The sequence below is a fragment of the Onychostruthus taczanowskii genome, unplaced genomic scaffold (genome assembly GCF_017590055.1).
Source record: "Onychostruthus taczanowskii isolate IOZ18803 unplaced genomic scaffold, ASM1759005v1 scaffold52, whole genome shotgun sequence".
NCBI classification, from domain to species: domain Eukaryota; kingdom Metazoa; phylum Chordata; class Aves; order Passeriformes; family Passeridae; genus Onychostruthus; species Onychostruthus taczanowskii.
The window spans coordinates 7,218,523-7,238,502 of NW_024502791.1; the positions used below are offsets into that span (position 1 = coordinate 7,218,523).

At 36.6% G+C, this 19,980-nt stretch overlaps 1 protein-coding gene across 1 annotated transcript; it reads right to left on the reverse strand.

The window, feature by feature from the left end:
* Positions 1–7,091: 7,091 nt before the first annotated feature.
* FANCB (FA complementation group B) lies at positions 7,092–19,806 on the reverse strand. Its single transcript, XM_041416528.1, has 8 exons — positions 18,874–19,806; positions 17,739–17,891; positions 17,128–17,220; positions 13,245–13,373; positions 12,235–12,401; positions 9,704–10,158; positions 8,617–8,854; positions 7,092–7,512 (listed from the first exon to the last, which is right to left on the reverse strand). The coding sequence occupies exons 1-8, from the start codon at positions 19,804–19,806 to the stop codon at positions 7,092–7,094; spliced, it is 2,589 nt and encodes an 862-aa protein (XP_041272462.1).
* Between the last annotated feature and the right edge of the window lie 174 nt (positions 19,807–19,980).

The window sequence follows — 19,980 nt, forward strand, 5'->3', positions numbered from 1 at the left end:
TCAAGGAAAAAAAAAAAGCAATTCAGATGGTGTTAAGGGAATCATTACTATAACCTCAGGCTATCCACAGTCAGTTAAATCATTCAAATCCTGGCTCATTCATATCGTTAATGTGTTACTGGTTTAGACATGCTACTAATTTATAGAAGATTAATGTGGATTGTTGAAGAATTAAATTCACTCCAAGTGCTTTCAACAGCCAATAAGAAAAAAATACATATTGTAGAAAAAATCAATTTCAACATGACAGGGCTCCTCTTTTCTTTATCGTCTTTTAGATTATAACATGCCAATTTATGGAGAGAATACACCAGTTTGCACAAATTCCTGCCTCTTTGGTGGGAAAATAGAGGAGATTTATTCTTTCCCCAAGCCTTTTCATATTTTTTTTAAATTATACAGTTAATGTTATTTTACTTGATTATTTAGTTATAACTTCACAAGACAATATATCCATCCTTGAGGAAAATCCAATAAGCAGGGATCATTTATTCAACTAATTTGATTATTTCTGCCAAGTCTACTTCATTATCACTGTCCTACAAAATATAAGGAAAAGTTTTAAAATTAGCTACTTCTTTCTGAAGTAAAACGTCCCAGTACTAAAGTATGATGGATTTTACACACTGGGTCATACATATATGGTCTATATACATTCAGAGCAAATGTTTAAAAATTAAGCTACTTTGAAATGAACAAAACTGATACATTCTTTCCAGAAAATTACTAAAATCTGTACCTAAAAAAATATCACATTTATTGGCAGGGTGGTGTATACTATTGAGGCACTTTGCATTGGAATACTATACACTGCAAAAGTAAGTGAACAAATAAATATAGTACCTTAGGAACATTTTTATTTTCATTTCTGCATTTACATATGCACTCCTCTGTCCAAGTGGCTGGTAAATTATGGAGTAAACTGAAACTATAAAATTCTTGAGTGTTTTAGTAAAACTGTCACAACACAAACACCCTTTCTAAGTAACTAAATAGAAATTATGTACTTTGAAAACAGGGACATCATTAGGGAAATCAATCCCAGTGAGGAAATCAGCATTAGGTGATCAGCTGTTACTCCTCACAGGAAAGAGTAATGTCAGCTCTGCTCCTGTTGAGGTCACAACTGCTGTTCTCCATAGGGTGGTGGTTGTATTTACCTTCCTGTCATTAATCCACAGACAGCCTTTGGATGGGACAGTTGTTGAAAAGGCCACTCCTATGTACAACACGACAGCTACACTGACTCTCCAGCTTGGGGAAGAATTCATAATCTAATGAATGTGATCACAAATGAGAATTATTTCTCATGGACACTGCATATTCTAAGAAAGGACATGGGATCTTCAAATCCAACAGCTGCTCTCCTGGACTGTTCTACCTTATGCTGACAAAAAAACAGGAGCTGTTAAACAGGGAAGATTGCTGAACTAGCCTGTCTTGTATTATTTCTCCTTACCTTTGTGTTGAAAAAGACATGTAACTCCAGTGTAACAATTTTCTTTGCTATCTCTGATGTAACTATCTTATGCAGCTGATTTGGGTTCATTAAAACAGCTGGTATACTATCTGCATTCAGACACATCTGGATGATTTGATAATTAGAAGGTTTCATATGACAAAAAAAAAAAAAAAAAGACAGGGGGATTCTGATAAACCCCCCAGAAATTCAGTCCTTTCTGGAAGTTTGTGTGTTAACAACTCATATCTATCTATATCTAAATAGAATTTAAAAATTCTAGTAGTATACTAACCTGTCCAACAAGTGCTGGATTTTCCTAAGTGAGGTTGAGAAAAGGCAAAATTAAGGCAAAATGTTGTAGGCAGCATTAAAATCTATTACCAACAAGTAAAGCAGAATTGTGAATGAGCCTTAACTTCAGAGATCTTATAAAACAACTAAAAAACCCTGTGCAGTTTATCAGCATAAACAGTCATGAAGAGCTGGTAGAAAGCTCAGGTCAGGGCTGTGGAGAGGAAATGCTTTTTTCTGTGTTGCATAATTACTTGCAGCACTTGAAAATTTCATCTAGTTCATGACTTTTATGTGTAGATTCTGTGATTCAGCAGTTTGGAAAAGAACGTATACCTGTTTCCTATGGGACAAAGCATGGCAAAGTGGTTTTTTGCTTTGTTTCTTTTTTTCATTTTTGAAGTGATCGTGGTTTTGGTTTTCACTGTTTGATCACTGAGGCAAGGGAAAGAGAGAAGCATGAAAATACAGCCAGCAGAGCCTGTGCAGAGGGAATAGTACAGACTTCACAGAAACAGCAGGCTCCCACCAACCATAAATTTTGGAAGTTTTTGGCAGCTTCTGCATTTCCCCTCATGCTTGAGAACATTTCAAAGGCAGGATTACAAAAGCAGACATGTTCAGCTCGAAACTGTAACTGGGGCTCCGGGGAGAGGGAAGGGGCAGGCACAGAGGCAGCGCACGCTGTTTTGAAGGACTCACTTCAAAGCCTTGCCTTTCTCCTTCTGTGCCAGGTGAGGATCACAGCCCGGCTCACGAGTCACCGCCTCGCCGTTTAGACAATAAGGAGGAGGATTAGTTAACCTGAGACTGCTTTACCAACCTGTGCCTCTGACCTAAATACCAGAGTTAAGCACCAGGGTGCTGTGAATGCAGGACTCGAGGCAGGAACTGCACTGACACAAACGCGGCGCTGGGCAGCCTCAGCCCTAACCAAGCTTTACAAACACTGCTGCCGTCTTGCACCTATCAATTAGGAATCTCAATATACTCATGGGATAAGTTTTTCACATACCACAAACATGAGGTCACAGAAAAGACCTAAGTAGTATCACCTCCTTATAGCAATAATTACCGTGATTAAACAGCAGCATCAAACCTCCTACTCTTGCTTTTTCCCTGGGAGGATTTTCTTGGCTAGAAACTCCTGCTACATGCTGATGTTCACCTTGTCCTTACCCGATGGCATGCCTAGAGTGCAGAAAATAAAATACTGAAAAAAACCACAACCAAACCTCAAAATAAATGAGACTTGGCAATAAGTAAATGCTCAAATTTAGAACTATTTGGGATTTTACATCCTTGCATTGATTTTTCTTTCCACTGTTTAAAACTTCATTTCTCCCAGGGAAGTAGAGAAGGGAGGAGAAGAAAACTACCACTGTTTGCATACTCCTTTTGCTGAGCCTATCATCTTTGTTAATAGCCTGTAATGAATAACTCACACAGGGATAAACATGCTACCATTATTATTTTGTCAGCAGAGTCAGTATGATTCAGAGGAGAGCAGTCATATGACTGTCACAGTTCCCAAATTGTGAAAAGATGTGGGAAAACAAAAATTAGCGGCTGAGATATAAGGCTTAACTTCTACTACTATGAACAACTGAGCAGCCTGTGACTGATTTGAAATACATACACATACAAACTTAAAAGGAAATATTAGTGTCCAACAGAAACCACTCTAGAGCAGACAGGTTTCTTTCCCCTGAGAAGCTTTAGAATGACAGAGAAAAATCACTGTAAGTCTTATCTATTTATTACATCAACTTGGTCAGAAAAAGCAGAGTTCTTTGACGCACAATCCCTCTTCTTAAAGTCTTAAATCATATTGACTTTAAAAGTGCTAACATTGTAAGAGTGCATCCAGGCATGACAGCTCATACTTCCTATGTCAGACTTCCTTTTTGCACATCTGTCTTTTGAATCATGTGATAAAAGAGACTGCAAATTAAATATCTGCACACAGAACACTGCCATGGCCAGAAGACTGGAGCCGTTCCTACAGATACCTGTCAGACACCACTGACATCTGCTGGTTTCCAGCAATCAGGACTACTGGGGTCAAGACAAGTTGATTCTGGGCACAATTTTACTGCTTATCAAAGGCCCCTTTGTGTGAGTTTATGTGCCAGTGTTCTCCAGCTCAGGAGGGAGGAATGCTTACCAGCAAGCAGCAGGCTGAGGAGATTATTACATGCTGAGAAGCAGCATGTGAAAGTCTCCCAGGACTGGTAAGCTCTGGAGACCAGTTGTTCTGTTAAATCCCCCAGAACTGATAAATTCAGAACACCAGGAGCCTGCTGGCTGTGTACAAAGCCACAACACACGAGTATCAACCATGGTTTGCATTAACTTGGATCATGAACAAACAGGTAGTGGTTGCTACATGCAAACAAAAAACCCTAGAGGATTACACATACACACTTGATGAAGCAAAGAGCTTTTCAAAGGACTTTGTAAGCTACCTAGGAGCCAGAGGTCCCAGGGTGGGGACTGACCTCCCAGTATAACACTCATGACTACTCCTACTCAGGAGTCATAAGTGTTAGACAAGGAATGTGTTATTTCTTGGCAATACTAATTCCTCCATAACTAGGATTGCTGCTGCCACTGATTTAATTTCTCAAATGACTTGTTCAGAAAAGTACTTGCAAAACCCACTTTATTGAAGACCTCACTTCCAAGACTTTCTTGGAGGTCCAGAAAATGGGACTCCAACAGCTCATGACAGAAACATGGTTAGCCAACTTTATCATTTTTCTAGTCCATGCAATTCAGACTTCTCATTTGAACACCAGCATGCACAGATATTAATCATCATGAGAGACCAAATAAGTAGGCTAACACCTTTAGTTGCTTTTACCTCTGAGAGGCAAGTTTAGGAAAGCAAATACCTCTAAACAAAATGCCTGCTGCTGCCATTTGAAGATAAGGTTCTAGAGAATCTGAGTCTTTGTTAATGTCTGCTCCATTTTTACCTTATCCCTGGCCAAAAACCACACATAGCAGCAGAAAACTTTCAAATATTTCCAGGAGACCTTTAGATTTTGGCACATAAAAGTGAAGCACATATGCAGTACACCTGCATCACTACCACTGAAAGTTGCACCATGCCATTATGTGTTACTAGACAGTTGAAGAACTGTTCCCAGGAATCCTAGAGCTGTTAGGAAAGTGTTTAATGACCTCATCTGATGATTTACAAAATAAGCATTCATGCCTCAGGAAAGTCTCTTTAGTAGGAACATGTTGTTACTATTCTACTCTAATAATTTCACTTCTACACTGCTGTGATTTCACTGTTTGGTTTTTTAAAGTAACAACTCCATGGAATTAGAAACAGCCAACATTTGTGTTTATCAGCTTTTCCTCATTTGTCCCACTCTGTTATTTCAACAAAGGGATGTGAACACAAACAGAAGTTTCTCTTTCAAGACAGACAGACCAATGATGGTTAGTTATGAGAGCGGGCTGCTATGTGCTGACAAAAATCAACTGCTGGACTGTTTACTCTGCTTTGCAAAATCTCCTCCAAGTGCCCTGAGCTGAACAGTAGCTTTGCTGCTCTGAAAGTTTCTGCTCAGATGGCTTAGCAAGGTCTTGCCCTTAGCTGCAAGCTACAGGACTGCACCTTGAGATTTTTTTGCTTCATTTAAGTGTTTATAATCAAGAACTTCTGGAAATTCCAGTGACAACTGACTGCCAAGCCCTGACAATAGGTTCTTAAGCTTTGACTATTGCCTGATAGTGGCTGAACAAAGAAAGAATTATAAAAAACCCTCAACTTTCTCATCCAGTAAATACTGACATTCAAATACCCATGAAAATTTCTTAAGACATTCTTGACATCTTAATGGATTTCCCTTTTCTGTAGCTAAAAAGAAGTAATTTAATACTTTGAGTATCTCGAAAGGGAATCTATATCACTAAAGTGGGTTAAGGTTACAAAGTACAGCTCTCTCATTTACTGTTCTTCTAGGCAGTGTTTAGCATTTAACACACATCAGTTTACTCCCGTTGCCAGAATGAGAAGATACTCCAGACTGAAAAACATCACCACTTAATGCTTCTAGAGGACATACATACAGAAGTTGAACTTTCTGATGAGACAAAAAGAATTATTCTGAAACATCAGCATACCTTTGAGTTAATAAATACATTCCACTTTTCCTGCCAGACTTTGTCCGAGAGAGATCATGGTGGAGATGTCAACTATTAACTCTGTTTGCAGAGAAAATGAAAAGCAAAACTCTGACAACTTCAGAAAAATGGTGACAAGCAATGAGAATGTATTACTTAGATAAAGCAGAGAAAAAAGGAAGCAAATTACTGTGATTTGGGATTTTCTAACCTTTCTACCCCTCATGAAGCTAGTGGGAAAAATTTGATTAAAAATTACTATTTCAGTAAGTAGTACAGACCATTCTCTTCCTAGAAGCATAAGCAGGATATTCCTCAAGCCAGCAAAAGGAAAATAATAATAAAAGAGTTGCCCAATATTATTCAAACTACTTGAGATAAGCCAAAACCACTGAGCAGCTAGAATCAGCAGAGAATCATCTGACTCTGGGATTGAGCAAGCCAATCTTCTGACTCTGAAGCTAGGTTAACATCCCAGGAAGGCCAGGACTTACCAGTGAGACTAGCCCTGCCACTGAAGTGTATGGACCTCCCAAACCTGAAGCAGCTTTATCATGTAATGAATTTTCATGAGTTCTTGAAATTTGGTAAAGAGGTCTGATCTGGTTCTCCACCTGCAATAAATACTCCATAAATCTGAGGGTGGACTCCAAAAGATAGGACTGAAAGGTACAGTTTTGTTCCTCAAGTGGTATCACTAGAAGTTATTTAAAAGGTTTGACATATGAAGACAAACTCTCTCTTCTTTGAATTTATCAAACTCCATGCTCAAATTATTAATTACAATTGGTTGTATAACTTAGATCCTTTCTATACCTGTTTTAAAATTTCTAAAAAAGGGCTTACATTTTACATCTGTAAAGTCATCTTTCAAGTTCAATAGAAATATTTTTAAAGAGTACACACTGATTTTTTTTTTTCTAAAAAAAGTTTTTATAGTCCAGGAATTATGGAGTAGGAATTATTAGAAAATACCTTAAAAATATATTTTAAGCATCTGTAATAAAATAATGACTCAGTCTTTAATATTAAATTCTTCCAATAGTAATCAATTAAAATGCCAGTATTTATCTGTAAAAACAACACAGAAATGCTATAGAATACAAAGCAGTATAAGTACCCATGAAAATATAAATATTATTTAATGGTATAACTTTAATAAATTTTTTTTCAAAATAAATTTAGTCAATAGTTTCTAGGACTTGGCCAGTCTCCACACAATCATATCTGAACTGAGTTGAGCTTCTGCTATTTTCAAAGCAGTTTTCTGGTACAGGGCACCATTCAGTGTTTGGTTCATACTTTGCACACTCTCTTCCCTCTCTTTCTGAAGCTTCTTTCTGAATTGCAGGACTCCTTCCTCAGTGTCCAGTAAAGAAGCCAGAGAAGGATTACTGATTTTCTTGCCAGGCTCATTCCCCCATGTCAAGCAGTTTCCAGCTTTAGTTTCTTTTAAGAAAAGAGAATTCTTCAAGGTGAGCATTTCCTTTTCCAGAGCCAGTGCTAACTTTTCAGTAAGCAGTGCTTTGCTTCCAGATCTCAGGAGTTTTACACTGCAGCTTGGAGGGAGAACTCTAGTAAGGCAGTGAAGGCACTGGAACAAGACAGTCAGATTTCTGTAAAACAAAATTATGATGGTGTCAAAAAATTATACTCTGTAGCTTCCCCCTATCACAGAAATATCCTAGCCAGATAACAGATCAATCCAAACACAGGAATAAAATATACAGAAAATACAATCACAGACCACAAACATGGGGCTCAGTAACTGTTAACAAAATGGGATCAAAAGTGAATAGTAACAAGTAAAATCACTTATCAAAAGGAACAAAATTCTTGAGACTTCAAATTTTACGGACTGATTGCTTAAACATTTCAGTCTTTCCTCTTACATAGAGGAAATCAACTCCTAATTTGAGGAAATGACTGAACCTCACTACAAAATACTTTTACCAGTTACACCTTTTATTTTTTATGTTTTAGCTTGAACTCTTCAAAACAGCGCCATTTGGCAATACCCCAGAAGTACTTTTTATGTTACAAGCCTTAACCAGCTAAGTCATAAATTATGGCAGCTTTACTAACTTGCCTAACCTGGCTTAGGAAATATTTGTCCAAGAATCTGCATAAGAAAGCACACCAGTCAGACTCTTCAGATTCTTTCCTTTTCATAATCATGGTAGATAGGAAACAACCACAGCAGAAACATGTACAAAAATTTATACTGCAATACTAAACAAAAAATTACCGAGCGAGAAATTTAAATTTAACATAACTTGAGGTTTGTAGTTTGGTTGTTTTTTGTTTTAACATTAATACATAAATATTTAATATTTAAGGTTTTTTAAAAATTAGAACACTTTGAGGAAAAAAATTTAAAATTACACATTATACTAAGAATAATGTAAGAAAAAAATAATATAAAATTATGATGCAGCAAAGTGAAAAGAAGGAATAGTACCAAGCAAGTATTAATGGAGACTAGATTTATTTGTAATTCAATGTTGCAGCCTAGACAAAATTAAACAACTCAGTTCAGGTTCTGCCATAATTCTGACCTGAAAACAGGTGTGTTATTGGTGATTGCTATCATATCATCATATTGGCAGCCTATTGGTTATGATTTCGGCTGCTGTTTATGGTGCCAGTAAGAAACAGTGCAAAGATAAAAAAAGGTGTATGGAAGATGAATATAAGCTATGCTTTTCAAGTGATTTTACCTGCAAAATATTGTTAGAACTCCTTCAAATGGATTTTTCAGGGCCCAATTAAAAATTGTACCATGGACATTTCCAGCTTTATGACAGAATATGTTGTCCTGGCATTCCTTAAATGGTGTGCACTCCATTTCTCCCAGTAACCATGAACTCACTGGAGTCAATGTGCAGTCACAAGACACAATCTGAAAGGAGAATCTGACAGATGCTGCAAGGACAGCAAGTATATCTTCCATGGAACCTGCAAGAAAATACAGTACAAAAAGGTATTTGAACTAAATATTTTGATCATGCTGCATGCATTAGATGAACTTTGATTTTTGGCTCATATTCCCATGTTTTTTGTGAAAGATTTGCACCTGACTTCGGGCATTCTTTGGGAATTTGCTTCTCAACTAAATTTTTATCCCTGCTTCTGTAAAGAAAAACAGTTGATTAATGGAGCATCACCAGTATAATGAAAGCTCTTAAGATAAACATCACCTTGCCAAGACTATTAACAGCCTGTGATAGTAAGATGACATGTTGGATTTAGCAGTGACACAGCATTAAAGAAAGAAAAATTAAAATTCATTACAAGCAATAAAAAGGATATTTCATTACCTGAGTAAAAGCCCAGTTCAAAATCAATTCAATCAAGAATATTGAAAGAAATACAGAAATTGAATAAATTACCTTAATCTATGTGTAGATGAGGAAGAGCTTCAATTACTTTGGTATTATTTAAGAGGTAGTAGTATGTCAGAAAAAAACTTCTGTATCTAATTACAGTATCTTATTTATGGAAAAAACATAGGCTTCAGCATTCTGTACTCAAACTTATCTTCAAAATTATCGTTTCCAGATACCCTTCATCACCAATGCTAGCAAAACCTTACAGCAACTCACTAAACATTTTTTCCATTTTGAAAAATGATCCATCTCCTCTTTCACCCAGCTTTAATTCCCAAAAAGTCCGTGCAGCTTGTGTTCAGAGAGAAACTTAGCTTGGCACCACTTAGAATAAACAGAAGAATCAAATATACATATATATATATATATATATATATATATATATATTTATAAATCCGAAGTATATAAATCCATTTACCTGTACAGTAACTATTATCCCTTAGCATCTTTACTGAATATCTGCCATTTGAAATATCTTCCAGACTTAACAAAATTTTCCCACAGAGTACAGTAATCTTTTTGCTCTGCTGTAAACCATCATTCTGAGGGTTTTGCTTCCTGGCATGCAGAAGAACTACACAGCACACACGATGAAATGCCAGTAGTGGTGAGAGACTGGTGACAGCAGTGACTGTCTTTGCTCCATCCAGCTGAATCCTTGAAGACCTCTTAGGAAATTCTTTTTTCAGATCATTCTTGCTATGCAAGTCCAATTTCATCTTTTTTGGAGGAGGTTCAATTTGACTTGAGGAGACTGCCAATGCTGAGAAGGCTTTGTTCAGCTTAATGATTTTACTTTGACACTTGATAATTGGAGAAATCGAAGAGAAGTCTTGATCCATCACTAGAGATAAACTGACATCACTCAGTGACCTGTGAAAATCCATACAATATGACTGCTCTTCCAGTTCACATTTTTGCCTTCTGACAAATAACCACAACTCTGCAGACATATGCAGACACTGAAGACATAAATTCCAACACTATTCAAGATTAAGTCATAGACTTTGCAAAGAGGCTAAGTCCTTCACATGACTGTCTCATATAAATCAAGTATAAAGATTTTTCAAAATGTGGACTGAATTTTTGAAGAACTTCTAGGTCAGATGCCTCATTTCAACCAAAAGAATCTGGATGTTTAATTCAGCCAGAAAAAGCTGAAAAGTCCACGTAACCTATAAAAATACTCTGACATCTATGGATTATTTTTTAAAGATTTGACTTTCTTTTTAATAAAAGACTGCAGAAAATTCTGCCCTTTTGGGGACTAGAAGCTCTTCTGATACTCTACATTTTTATAGATATTCAAACAAAATTGAATGTAGAGTAAAATATAAGGTTTAAGATACTATTACCTTGAACATGCAGCAATTTCCTGAAATGTATGAAGTACTTTATTTATTCAACACAGGGCTCTTTCAGTGAAATCCTAATATTACTGTTCCAGATCCTCTCTCAATGAATATATTATTCTGTCAATCAATTCAATCTCAAGATGTCACTGACATTTGAAAGTCTTATGAATTTCTAATTTTCTTTACAGAGAAGTATCGCCACCTCATAAATCAATCCATGATATCACTGCAATCTTGCATTAGTAGGAAGCACAAAAAATAATCAATAAAGAATTACAGTATTTGGGTTGGAGATAAAGCAAGTCCTTTTCCCCACAAACACAGGCTGCTGTACACAGTACTGAACTGGAGCTCACAAGACCCAGGTTCTGCTGCTGGCCAGTCAGGTAATCTTGGACAAATAGCTTGTCCACAGATCTTTCCTCAACTGTAAAAATGGGGGAGAAGGCTAGACTCCTGCTGGTTTTTAAAATCTGCTGAAGATTTCTGAAGTTATAAAGAAATTAAGTATTTAACTTAAAAAAAAAAAAAAGGCAAAGGCATCATCATGAAAGCTAAAAGAACAAACACTACAAAGGCAAAAACCAATCTTTTGCCTCAGTGGCTCTTAAGAGAGGCTGTCAAGAGGATGAGGTTAACTTCCTTGTAAAGTTACAGCAATCTGGCAGTTGAGAAAGAATACAGCCTCAGCTCCAGCAGAATGGCCAGAGGGCCTAACAGGTCAGCTCCCTCACAGCCACCTGAATCATTTTCAGTGGCATCAGTACTGTTTGAGCTCAGCCTAACACAGCCTCAGCTACATTGCCTGTGGAAACATGGGTCAAAAGAGAAGTTCTGACTCCACCAAAGTTTATGTTACACAATTCATGTTGTAATTTTGTATTTTACGTAATCCACTTTTTTCACACTGTTTCAACTTAGTTCCCTCTCTGTGAGGGAAAATGACATAAGTAGTATTTGCAACTAGAACTGAGTAATTAAAATAAATAGAATAAATAAGTAATTTTAAAGATAATTTAAAAAACCAACCAAATTATTTTGAAGGTGTAAGTACTGTATGGGTGATTGTTCCACATGATTTACACAAAATACAAGCTGTGCAAGCATTTTGATTAAGTACTTGACTAAAAGAGTTCAATTCAAAAGCTAAGTATTAAATAGTTGGTAAGAGAATTTAATATATTTTCTTTTGTGCTTCTTGAAGCAAATCAATTAAGAATGGAAAGTAGCTAACAGTAAAGCATCAGGAACTAAGCTAAGACAGACCACATATTACTTACAACACATACTGATGTCACCATTGCTATGTCAACATGGACTACAAAGAGCCATAATTTTTGTCAAAGAAGACTCGTTTGTAAAAAGTCTCCAGTAATGTTGCAATTATACTGACACAACTGATTTCTGGCTGTATAATGTATTTTTCTGCAAAGTGCTAAATAGCAAGCAACCAGTAGCAAAAATACTGACATTTGAAACACTTTACATGCACATGTTCAAAATGAGAAAGTTCAAATTTATTGCAGAGCTTAATCCACATATTCATTTTCTATAAAACTACCAAGGAAATTATTGGATAAGTGTATATACTCACAAATAAAATGCTTCAGTTAGTTTTACTCCAACTACCAGGCTGTCACCCACAACACGCTGCCACAATTCCCCTGTGAAGTGCTCTGGGACTTCAGACGCCGATGATGTCTCTTTACTAAGAGAATCAGGAGGATTTTCTACATCATCCCAGAGAGAGACAAGGCCTTCCTTACAGAAAAATGTGGATTTTTAGATAAATTAAGCAGAGATTTTCGGTCTTTTTATACTGCATTACTTTGTGTTTTACCACAACTGACTTCTGGAAGAGCTTTTAAGATACATAAAATATATAAACTAGTTTATTCTCTACAATAAATAGAATTAAATTTTCTTAAAACAGATATCATCATGTAGACTACAAATTATTCTCTCCTTATAAACATCATATGTCAAAATCTTGACCTGTCATACAATTAATTGCCCAAAGATGTAAGGTGCTAGAATTTATATTATTGCATTTAATTGCTCAATACTTTGTTGTGCAAACCCAGAAAACTTGAAAGACAGTAACTGAAAGAGATCAACAAAGTTTCAATTAAATTAGGTTTCTTTTCAGCAATGTATTAAAATAAGATTTTCCCAACCTCCATCACCTTCTCAGCCCACAGTTCACTCTGCTCCCATTATAAAATCAATTTTGCTCACACAGTTCTATGACAACTAGCTTTTTGTAACATGTGATATTACAGATTTTCAATATCTAGGCAACTGTGGCAATTAGATAAGTACACTCCCCTCATGTTTGTCACTAACTCTGTAAGAGGTTACTCCTCCATACCACTCAGTTGTCAGGAGGTTTTGTGCACATCAATTTCAAGTAGAAGCAACTAAATTTACTCCTAAATACATATATTGGCAAGTTAAGAAAATGAACCAGACTTAAATAGCAGATTAATGAGTTTTGATAGTGGCAACCCCTACAGGCAAAAGGGGTAAGTGGTTGATGGCAGCACCCTCCACAAGTGGCTTGGCAGAATTCAGCAATCATCTGGCCCATCTCCTGCATTTTACCTCTTTTGAGTTTGGAAGAATATGGGTTCTTTCTTCAACAAGATCTATTAATGCTCTGCAAGACTCAAGAATAACCCTCCTTTGGAGTCCTAAATGCTGCTGCAGCTCTCGAACAGAAGTCCAACCAGCCTGTAAAAGTTAATCATTAGACTACTGCACATAAGAAAAGATACTAAAGCTATCAAAATATCTTTTCAGCTTTTCATTTTTATGCAAGAATCATAAATAGCACTTCTAAAAAATGTTCAAGTCATGCTACTCTCTTGTTAAAATATCAATCTCAGAATCTTGGTCTTTCAATATTAAACCTAGAGTTAAAGATAAACTTAATCAAATTACATAGATATTCAGATATATTTCTGTATATATATTTCTGAGTGATATCTTTCATTATTAATCCTGCTTCACTTTTTCATGGATAGTTTCATCTTCTTCTCAAGATTTGTATTGATCATTGGTCAAGTAAATATGCTGAAGAGTTGACAGATATATAAGCAGACACACATGTTGGCTGTGTCTCTGTTAAACAAAGCACAATGAAAAACCAACCAAGACACATCAACCAAAAAAAAAAGCCACAAACCAAGCAATAAAGAAAAAAAATCATGCCAGCTTCTCAGGTTTTTAGAAAGCTCCTCAAAGCTATTAACTGGAAAGGAACATCCTGACAAGTCCAATGCTCTCAAGGAGAGAGCTCAACTCTGGAATGCAAAACCAAAATTCCCTCTTCCCCATCCCCTTAGAAAAGCCCCCCAAACACAACACATATAAATCCATTATAAGCCTGAATAAAAAAGCAGTTCTTGTAAGTAAAGTGATCTCCTCTGCTCAAGCTGCCATGGCAAAGGACATTTAGACCAACAGCACTCTCATGAAAAGTTTTGCAAAAAAATTATCACCAATTCAACTGAGATTCTAAGCATCAGATTCCAAGCAATAATCCAGGGCCAGACTTGACTCAGGAGATGAAAATGAAGAGTTAAGAATGAAGACGAGTCTACAGTACCTTCCTAATTTAGGTCATCAGAACACTAAGCCATCATTTACTCCCACTGGAGCCAACTCCTGAATAAGAAAAACTGAGAACCAGAAAGCGAATGGGGAAGCACAGATGAGGAAGCAGTCAAAATGGCCAAATATTCACTGCTGTATGCTTGCTGACCAATCTGGCTTTTTCAAGCCCTTTTTCCTCCTAAAGCAACACAAGAAAAAGACCTGAATTCTACCACATAGCAAACCCAAGACTGAGTTGTGTCCCCCTCTGTCACAAGTGACAGGCACATCCTTTCTGCTGTATGCCAAGATGTACTGCACTACAAGCATCAGCAGGAGTTACAAATTTTGTGCTTTAAAACTAAGAAAATAAAACTAGATCACCTTAGAAGAGAAAATAAACATGAACATAAAAACAAGGCAGTCCAGAGTCAAAGACAATAGAGCTGTGAGTAAATCCAGAATTAACAGTCCTTTACAAGTAATAGGGGGAAGAACAGACCAATGGACATAAAGACACTTCTTTTTTTCTGCCAAAACAATCAACTAAAACCACAAGAAAACCTATAACCTCAGCTGTTGCAATGGAACTGCAGTACTCTGCAAAGAATGTCTTCGGAAGACACAACAAAAGTAAAAAAAAAAACTTCAAAGGAGAAAAGGCTGGATTCAGACCCAAAATAGTGTATACAAAGTAAACATAGAACAATTCAAAATCGCTCAAGCTGATCTATTTTTCAATTTCACTGCCTGCAAAATGCAGTTTATATATATTGCTACGTATAACTTAAACACAACTTACTTATCCAGTGGGCCATAATTCATTCCTGCCAAAGTTCTCATGTGGTTAAGAAAACAGCTGTGCAGATGTGAAACAAGGGTTAAGCAACAAGGATGCAAAAGGGCTGCATCTGCTATTTTATCTTGCTCTAAAACACAAGATTCCATGGAGACTGTGAAAACTTGATTTGATTGCAAATTCTAGAATACCTGAATTTTGATGATAAATATCAAGAGGCACCACTTCAAGACTAAATAACCTTTGAAAATTCCTAAGCTAAGCAGAACCCATGCAGTATTGCTTCAAAACAAGCATCCTTGAAATTCAATTATATATCAGATTATAAAAGCCAGCAAGAGTACTTCACTGTTCAGCAAATATAATACAGAACAATGGGGATTTCAACAAGGTAGCAACAGTGAGGTTAAAAAGAAATATCTGCACCTACTTCCAAATTCATCAGCTTGACAACTTCAAAAATTTACAGCATTAAAACAGTAAATTTCAAACTGCTTACAATGCTTATGGCTAGCACGTGGCTTTGAAAATTAGAGATTAAAAAGATCTAGAAGCACAGAAATATTAGGTCTTGGGAAGGACTCTGTGTCTGTAAGAACTGTATCAGCACACAATAGATAAAATATACAGCCAGTGGCTTGTTTCCAGCAGAACCAGTAGCAAGTGCAAACCAGAGAATTCATTTCATCCTGACACAGATTCACAGAGCTGTACAGCTGGAAGCCAGTTGGTGTACTGAAAGAACAAAGTTATGGAACATAGAAGGTACAGGTGTCAATGGCAGGGTGGACAAGCTCATTAGATTCATGGAAGGAGCAGCCAATAAGAGACAGAAACTAATTTCTGCTTTGTAGAAGAGGAAAGTAATGTAATGAGTAGGGCAAGAATGCAGCAGCAAAGTCAGTTTTAAAATAGGACTGTCAAAAAAGAAAAAAATGCAGAAACAGAAAAAGATGCATTTGGAAGGAAGACTGCACTTCTGTTAAGGCCAATAGGCCTCTAACATGCAAACTGTAAAAAAGGAGGATTGGAAGGGACCTCAAGAGGTCCTCAAAATTAATCCAGCTTCTATTTTCTTGGCCTTCTAGGAGGGAGAAACCATTTTATCCACTCAAACAGCTTTTATCTTTTGGATGATGCAATTTAGAGATCTTGTTTGTCATTAGAATTAGAAAAGTCTTTTCTTTTCTTTTTCAGTCTTTTCCTAATATGTCCTCCTTTTATTTATTTATTGACTGGTAAACCATTATCAATTCATTTGCTTCATTTTTAAAGGCTGGAAATAAAACTGCCACAATACCGTACTTTGTTTTCACTAATTCTCAAGTGACAGGAATAATTACCTCCTATCTAGTTTTTAAAGTACCCTTAGCAAATTAACAGTAGCCTCACATCATTGTCTCAGTATGAAATTCACGTTCTCCCCTAAAGCTTTTTTTTCTTAAATAGTCTTCCTCTTTGTCAATTATTACCCATTTGGTAGAGGCTAATATACACACTGCAAAAGCACTCACACTGGTGAGCATGTTGGGTGGGAAACACCCAAGTTTCCTCCAGTTTGTTTAATAAATGAATCTAGTTAAAAGAAGGATACATTTTAGCTTTATCTACAATACATCTCAAACTATCCTTATAAAACCACTAGTAACAGGACCACAAACAGAAGGTGGTGAAATAACCACAGTCACCAGTTTGTGCAAATGCACTCACTGGAAACCTGCTATTACCTGACCTGAAAGTTATCTATGTAATGGGGAGCAAAAGAAGTAAACATTCCAATTTTTTTAAGCTGGTATTTAAACATGAGTAAAATGACTGCAAAGGAGCTCTGATAAGACAGCTTCAGCATTAACTCAAACTTTTAATTAAAATTAAGTTAGACCACTACAATTACCTAAATGCACTTATAACAACCAAGAGAACTGAAACAGACTACTACTGATTCAAGAATAAATACTTAACCATGTTGACCTTTTCCCTGAACCCACTTCTTCAAGAATAACAGTATCATTAGCCTCACCCTCCAGATAATGCAATGATACAGAACAGTAATTTACAGAAAACATGGAGGCAGAACTGTTGAGTACAAACCTGTAATCTTGTTTCAAGGGCTCGGACAGTAAGCAAACCATTCTCTTGCAATCCTTCTGCAGCAGGAACATCATGTTTATAATTGATACCACTCTGGAATTAAAAAACAAAACCAAAGCTCTGAATGAATTAAAAAGCTGAAAGTAATGTACAGGCTATTACACAGCATTATAAAAATCTGGGAGAAAATACAGCAAGCCAGGAGAATAACACTATGTCTTTTAAAAGCAAAATCCTGTTTTCTGAAAGCAATTAGAATTTGATAGTACATAATGGAAATACCTAATTATGAGAAGATAATTAACAAGCACTATGGCCTTAATTAAATTAAGGGTTCTTAGCCAAAAGGTAACCATTGTGGCAAAACTATTATGTATGTTAAGCATCTTCAGCTGCATTAATTTCCCAACAGAATGTTGATACAATCATAGAAGCAAAATAATGTCTTCAGATAATTTAAGATTACAGCAGAGAATATTGTATTCAAAGTTCAGGGCATTTCACAGCACACATCCAATTTCACTTTGCATCAATACTTTAATGATTTGTTGAGGTTTTCTTAATTTAGTAAGCACAGACTGAATAGCTGAGAAAAGGCAAGCTCAACTTACTGCATAGTTGACCTCCCCAAGATCTGTTATTTTGAATGTACTTAACACGTCTGTATTGGAGTCATCCTTAAAAAGCAGTAACAGCTGCTCACTTCCAGAGCCAATAAAATCATCCACCAGAACACACTTCACTTTTTGCCATTTGGAAGCCACCTACAGTAGAAGAGGTTTTAAAACACATTTATTAGAATAAATCTTGTATTTGAGATCTCATTTTGGCTAAGCTTGCTTTCCATTAAGAGAGAGTCTATCCAGTTGTGTGAAATGTAATAATATTCAGAAGTTTCAAGCTCTCTCTCTCACCCCACTATTTAGAGCCTATGTAACTCTGGAAAAAAATTAGCCATTTCTCTTTAAAGATCACTTTCCAGACTACAGGCTGCAGAGAGGATGACAACTTTTCAGTGTATTCAAACAGCTGAATGTTGTAACATTTATTTAGAAGCAGTATTCATTGAAGATCAGTTAAAGGCATTGTACCTTTGATATTGAGAAACACCTTTGTTTCACAACAGACTTAACTATGTTTGAAAGTTAAAGACAAATTTTTCTAATCGTGCCAGCAACTAAATAGTACAAATTTTTATTTCCTGACTTCTAAAAGTCTTCCTGTCAGACTACTACAAATCCCTAGCAGAAACTTTGTCTCTCCTAATTTTAAGAAACAATAGCAAGGCCTTTTCCTGTCATTTTCATAAAACAACATTTTCTAGGAATAACTTTTTGTTATTAGGAATTAAGGCTCAAAAAGCTTTGATGTTCCAATGAGCAGTTTATACTTTGCAATGATATGAGGTTACTTCTAACACAAATCATCCAGGCACACTCATGACTGCCTTAGAACTTCAAGTCTTCACACTGTTGCAGTTTTCAATTAGCAACAGAAGCTTTGGTCAGATTCATAAATGTATTACTAAACGAGAGAATACTGGCTTCATTTTCTGATATATAAGCAAGCAATGAAAGCAAAACAATGCCATACTTTAGACAGGTTATTTTACCAGCAGCAACAATAATAAACAAATAAGAAATCTAAAGAACTTAAACATGCAGGGTTTTAGTTGCAGGACTTTCAATAAGACAATATATACAAAAAAGACCACAGTAAAAGGAAGCTGTTTAAAGCCAGCAGTACCTGTAAGCTGTCTCTCCTCTGTACGACACAGCTATTTCCAGAGGCAAAAGACACAGCAAACAGCAAATCCCTGCTGCTGGTTAGAGCTGTTTTTACTGAACATGGCTTTTGGTAGGGAAGCTCACAAACACCTTTAGGGGCACCATTTTGGAACCAAATAAGCTGGTTCTTGTGGGTTACGGCAACAAGCGATAGTCGGAGCTGTTTTCTCCATCTCTCACTCCTGCAGACGTGGACAGAAGACACCACTCTGCTGTAGGCATGAGGCATGAAGCACGCGCCACTCACAAACTTCTGTGATTGAATTGCGTATCCGAAGAACTCACTGCCCCAGACAGCTCTGTCTGAAACAGAAAACCCATCTGGGTCTCCAGCCTCTGGCAGGCAAGCAGTTCTTATCCCTAAGACAACAGTGCCTTCACCCACAATTTCACCTGTCCACACCACACAAGAAAGATGAACAGGAGCACTTTGAACCACGCAGGTGTTGGAAGAGATGTAGAAGAGCTTGTTGGCATGTCTCCACAACAGTGATGGGCCAGCAAACAACCTGATGTCTTCTTTCAGCTCATAATCCAATTTAAAATAAAAGGACGGCTCAAATTCGTTCGAACTGTGAAGCAACAACAAAAAGTATTTGACACTGTTTCGTTTTTTCTTCTTCATCAAAATGCAGGGAAGAATAATCCCTGTTCTGGAATCTGTTGTGCAGCTACAACAAATCATTTCAATTTTTGAGTGACTGGCTCCCATGCTGAATGCTCCAGAAGACTTCTGAACAAACAGCTTAGTGTCTCTATTGAACACCATCCTTCTGACACACAAATTCACCGTTTTATCACCTGCTTCCTCTGCTTGCTTTGGTTTTGACAACTGAAATACAAGGACTTCACCATTGTAGGACAAGAATTGATCTTGCTCACTCAGAAGCATCTTGATTTATCTTTGTGTATATTCCTCTATAAGAAAACAATGTGTCCCTGTTTCTGTCAGGCTTATTTCTTTGTGCAAATTTTAAACTTTCTGGACATTTTCCATCTACAAAAAGCAAATAAGAAAAAAAAATTAAATTGTTTTGGGACGAGCTGAACTGAGCCTTAAGAATAA

Coding starts and splice junctions, on each gene's coding strand:
- FANCB (XM_041416528.1), bottom strand. CDS start 19,806: ATGCTTCTGAGTGAGCAAGATCAATTCTTGTCCTACAATGGTGAAGTC. Junction 8,855..9,703: donor GGATAATAGTTACTGTACAG/GTAAATGGATTT, acceptor ATTTTCTTGCAG/GTTCCATGGAAGATATACTT. Junction 7,513..8,616: donor GTTCTAACAATATTTTGCAG/GTAAAATCACTT, acceptor TTTGTTTTACAG/AAATCTGACTGTCTTGTTCC.